The 5,751-nt window shown below is 34.4% G+C and overlaps 1 protein-coding gene across 1 annotated transcript; it reads left to right on the top strand.

The window, feature by feature from the left end:
* Positions 1 to 545: 545 nt before the first annotated feature.
* LOC128244105 (heat shock 70 kDa protein 12A-like) lies at positions 546 to 3,697 on the top strand. The gene is made up of 4 exons (XM_052962119.1): positions 546 to 908; positions 1,554 to 1,772; positions 1,913 to 2,072; positions 2,607 to 3,697. The coding sequence occupies exons 1-4, from the start codon at positions 546 to 548 to the stop codon at positions 3,695 to 3,697; spliced, it is 1,833 nt and encodes a 610-aa protein (XP_052818079.1).
* Positions 3,698 to 5,751: the final 2,054 nt, after the last annotated feature.

The following is a 5,751-nucleotide window of genomic DNA, read 5'->3' as shown; positions in this document are numbered from 1 at the left end:
CGATACTTATTTTCACGATCCAATCATTTTAAATAATCATTAGTGCAAATTATTTGGCAAAGTAGCCAAAGAGGAAAATATTATATATAACCATTTGAAAGTAAGCCCCGGCACGTTACAATATTATGAAGAATTTTATTTAAAGTTAAACTCATTTTATTGTCTTTTTTATTGATGACAAAATGTTTTTAAAAAAGTGTTTAAAAAAACTAAAAGAAAAACAAATGCTTTAAAGAAATTAAAGCAAATTCAAATTGCTAGGTATTTACTTCTCTATAGATCAGTCGGTAGGATTCCAGAATATAGCCAATTTTGAATAATACGATATTCTCATTGGTCAAAAATACTCACTTTCAATAAATATGCTAATATAAAACGATCATAAAACCTTCTGAAAAGCTAATCATCCGACCAGACGGGTTTATACAAACACGGAATCATGCGGCGATGTGTATGCAACCGATATATCAGTAATCATACATCACATGACATCTGCATTAGATAACAGCCCTGCAAACTATGTAGTCCCCTAGTTTACAGCAACTATGGCGTCTGCCAAACCGTCAAATTCGTGGTTCAGTAGAGTTTTTAGAAAGAATGCAAAGGCACAGGAAACAACGGAGAAGGAGAATCATCTCATCATTGCTGCTATAGACTTTGGGACTACATTTTCGGGATATGCCTTTTCTGCAACACAGTCGCTGGAAGAGCCAATTTACTGCAGTTTATTTGAAGCGGAAGGTTATCAAACGGAAAAAGCTCCGACGTCCGTTCTCTTAAATGCAGATAAAGAAATTTGTTCATTTGGGTATGAAGCAGAGAAGGAATATGAAGAAAAAATGGAAAGCAATGAAGGGGATGGATATTACTTTTTTGTACGATTTAAGATGAACCTATACAAAACTGAGGTAACATATAATTTATTTGCCTTTGGAACAAGTTGATCAACATTTTAAACGTTAGTCAATAAGTAAATAATTTCAAGTTATCAAAATGTCTATTTACTCTGTTATCTTTATTTAAAAAAAATATAACAGTAATAAATATAACTCTCGTCTGGATATTTTCAACAATGAAAATTACTCGAACATTATGTAAGCTTGAGTTATGTGCCTTACTATATGTTTGCGCGTTCTCTGTAGGAAAATATTAACCAAGTTTCAGTTAAAATCTTAAACGGTTTTATATATTATGTAGACGGTTAGGGTTTTTCGTGTACGACGACAACCTCGACAATGACACCAAAGGTTGTGATAATACCTCAGTGGTTAGGTATTCGAAAACATATGCATATCGTTTTGCTAGTATAGTATGTGAGGATAATTCGACTATTAATTACACAGCAACTGCAGAAACATTAGATGAACTTCTTTTTTTTCATGCAGTATGCATAATTAAACTTAAAACATAACCAGCTGGGAAAAGAATTGCTTTATTTGAGATGTTTTGTGTACTTAAAGATTTCAGAACGCGTAACTAATAATTGTCCTGATAAACTGAGATGTGTCCTCATGACCAGTGTGATATAGCGAAAGTGTTCTTTCATTTTACAGAAACTATCTCGTGAGACAAAACTCAAGGATATCAGAGGAAAAGAGATGAAGGCGATAGAGGTATTCGCAAAGGTTATCAAGTACCTTGCTGAAGATTTAAACAGGAGATTGAAAGAACAAATTACATGTACTTCAACAGATGACGTCCTTTGGGTCATATCTGTACCTGCAATTTGGTCAGACGCTGCAAAGCAGTTCATGCGAGAAGCAGCAAACATGGTAAGATATATCTTCATTGATAACAAATTATATACAGTCACGAACAGTAACTTAAAGTATGTGTTGTTAAGCTCACACTATTAACTACGTATATATAATCGGTAGATGGTTGGATATCATATAAACATTGATTTTTTTAGGCTGGCATAGAAGACAAAGACCTAAAACTGGCCTTGGAACCAGAGTCTGCGTCGCTGTATTGCAATCTGCAATCGTCGTGTAAAATTGTGAAGGCTGACAACACAGCAACATTGGAATCATTTCCTGTTGGGCACAGATATATTGTTGCTGATTTGGGAGGTACATAATTACTCTTCTTTAGAAAAACAATAATCATTCATAAAAAGGTGCAAATAAGATTATAAATTTGATAGTGCAATATTGCAAAATACAAGAACAAGCCCATCAGCAAAAACCCTTCAATGATCTTGTATATTTGCACATGTTAATCAATTAAATAATAAACACAACGTTTCGTTCGTTTATCCATGAATTACCTCCATCTAGGAATGCTTAAGTTTAAGCTGGCAGTTAAATATGCATTATTGTGATTCACCAGTCACAAAAAAAAGATACATGATACGTGCAAAGATCTTCTACTTCATATATAGTGGGTAACCCTTAGAATTGGTCAATAAAACACTGGGAGGCTAAACCGTCCAACCTCGCACATAAAGAAAATAATTGAATTCCCTATTGTCCCAGGGGGGATTTAGTTTTATTATATTTTGTTTTTGTACACAAAGACCCTGACGTTGGTATCACCTTTTTGTTTCAGTAAAGAAGAAAAAATACTTATAAATTGCAATACTTCTATGTTTAATTTCCTTACAGGAGGGACAGCGGACATGGCGGTACATGAAATTCTCGAAAACAACTGTTTAAAAGAGATTGCACGATCAGATGGTGACGCGTGCGGTGGAGCAATGGTGAACTTGGCTTTCTTCGAATTTCTTACAAAACTACTAGGAGGCCAAGTGGTGAATCATATATTGCAAACACAAACCAATGTGTTTATTGAAATTGATAGATGTTTTGAGATCAAGAAGCGAGCATTCAAAGGTGATATGAAACCCGTCCAAATGCAATTTCCAATTGCAGAAATAAAAGAAGCGTTCGAAGCATGCGAGACTACTTTCGAGGATGCAAAACGTAAAATCAAAAACGATTACGACAACAAAGTTGAAATACTGAGGAATGGAAGGTTGGTGTTCTCTGCAGAAATCATGGAGGGATTTTTTAAAAAGGCAGTAACTGGAATTCTCGATTTCCTGAAAGAGATGCGTTCAAATGATGAGCTTGGAATGATCAATACATTCCTTATGGTGGGAGGGTTTTCCGGATCAAAATACGTACAACATCGCATACAAACGGAGATTCCAGGGGTCCGCCTGGTCATTCCTAGCGACCCTGGTCTTGCTGTATTAAAGGGAGCCGTTTTGTTCGGTAAAAGGCCTATCACAATCACCGAAAGAATAGCACGATTTTCTTACGGGTTTTCGAAAACAAGAAGGTTCGAAGAAGGTGATCCGGAAGAGCTCAAAACAATAAAAAACGGAAAACTTTATTGTACAGGCGTGTTTGATAAAATGATAACAAAGGGTCAACCCTTACGGAAAGGTGTTGCGTGTGCCGACCGTATAGCACATACGCTCGATTTCGATAATATGTTCACACTGGTACTGTCTTCGATGCTCCCAATAACGATGGATGTTTACAAGTCCGCAAAAGCGGATACCAAGTACACCAAAGCGGGATATGGCTGTGAAAAACTAGGAAAAATGTTAATATTTCCGCGCGGAGGGGTTTGGTCTAGTATCAGTCCGTTTATTCGGGGATTTATGGTAATCGAAAGTGAAATAAATGCATTTGCAGTCGACATCGACACAGAGCGTGTTTTTGTTTCTGAAATAGATTACCTTTAAAACCGATCTGCTCAAACCAAAACACCCGCAGTGACATCATATAATCTTCTTGATTTTAAATGTTAACCAGAACTATACTATCCAGTTTAAAATGGAAAAAAAAGATTGTTATCTTATGATGTTATGAAATGAAGGGTTTTTCGGTATTTCAAAAGACGACTGCATATGTACAGAAGGCTATATTTCGGCACAAATTTCAGCAACTTGCAAATTACAGAGAATGTCTCTTATCTGTGACATCAATGGATTAGATATTGAGAATAAACAGTATGTATCGTGTGTTTCCGTTTCTGGCCGATAACGAGGATTGCATGCTTTAAAGAACCAATATTCTAAAACATTGGCATACAAAATGCCTTTGAACATTTCACAAAAACAACCGCATGGTAATTTTAGATCAATGTTGACGCCAAAAATCGCATTCTTGACGGATATTTTTGTTTTCATTTCAAATAAATGTCTTGAACAAATACTTAACTGCGCTTTATTTAAATGCTACAATGTTATATTTGTAAACCCTCAAGTTAAGTAAGAAGTGGCGCGATATTGCGCCTTACTGGTCTGGCATGGGGATGCGTGACGGAATTTTCTAGCACGGCTAATTACACCGAAAAAACCTGACCGGTGTACAAAAACATTTTTTAAAAGAAATCTAGCCAGGCTTTACCTTGCATTGTGCATTATTAAAACTTGTTTTGTAATTTGTAATTGCGAGATTAAAAAAACAATTCTTTATTACCATGTGATTTTGCTATATAAACTTAATAAATGTTATGCGTCTTCTTTTTGTTGAAGCATCTCATATTTTACTTGAAAACATATTTAAGGACAAAAAAGGCATTCACAAGTTTGTTACAGCCAATGAATAAATACCAGAAAATGACTCTTTTACCAACTTGTAGAATGACCTCTTAAACAACTGGCAAACCCTCTCACGATAAGTGCCTGTCATTATCTAAGAATAGGTTATGTAAATTGATGAATATTTAATACAATAAGCTAGTTCCATAACAGTATCTGATAAACCTCATTGTACTGTCATCTATAAACACAGCTTTCATTTCTGCATTTTTTTGCTATTTTAAAGTTACTTAAAAATTAAACCCGATCTAGGCTGAGGACGTTTTGACTATTCATCGTAGGTTACATAAGACAGAGTCTTTTAGTCAACATAAATTTCAAATTCGTAATTATTTATTTTTGTCTGTTTCCCTCGGTTCCTCAACAATATTTATTTAGAGGTTCTTTAGATTGCTCTCGATTTTACATTAACGTTGCGATCCTATCGACGTATTTTGATGAAGTGTAATTAAAGTTCGAAATATTTTAAGTAATAGTTAAATGACATGAAATTTATTCTTAATTATTAATTATGGTTGGAGTGAGCGTAGCAAAATCTGACGCAGGGAGTATGTATCGGATGAATGGCAGTAGGTGACCTTTAAACACGCGCGAAAGTTGAAATTCCAAATAATGAGGTCTGCTTCATAATGGTAGCCTATCTGCAATTTCATTGCTGAAGATGTAGGTTGTATTCTACACCGCATAAAACCATACGTCACAGTTTGTAACCTCTGCGAATGATTTATTTTAGCATTGCCCACATCATTGTATAATATCACATTTTAAATTTAGTAGTTTTATGTTATGCTGTTTTCATTTAAACTTGCGCACTATTGTCGGTCTAAAAATTCTTTAAGGTGACACTCTTATTCAAAATATTTATATACATACACATGTAAAACAAACATAAATTTGGACTGATAAACCTACTAACTAAATAATGCGTTTATGGAAAATATTAATTACTGATAACAAGATTGTAATCGTTTATTTAATAGCTGAAAATGCAAAAATATTAAATGATTGGCGAATGCTAAAAGATATACTGTGATTTACTTTTGTCTCATATCGTAGAAATACCGTGTTTTATGCACATTTCTTTCAAATTAATATCGCGATCCTTCATGGGAACTATTTTTAGACGTTTATTCATCATTTTTGTAATAGTTAAACAATAGTATTAATTGTGGTAAATCTTATGTGGGAATAAG

Source organism: Mya arenaria, chromosome 8, assembly GCF_026914265.1.
Source record: "Mya arenaria isolate MELC-2E11 chromosome 8, ASM2691426v1".
NCBI classification, from domain to species: domain Eukaryota; kingdom Metazoa; phylum Mollusca; class Bivalvia; order Myida; family Myidae; genus Mya; species Mya arenaria.
This window is presented reverse-complemented; position numbering and strand designations above follow the sequence as displayed.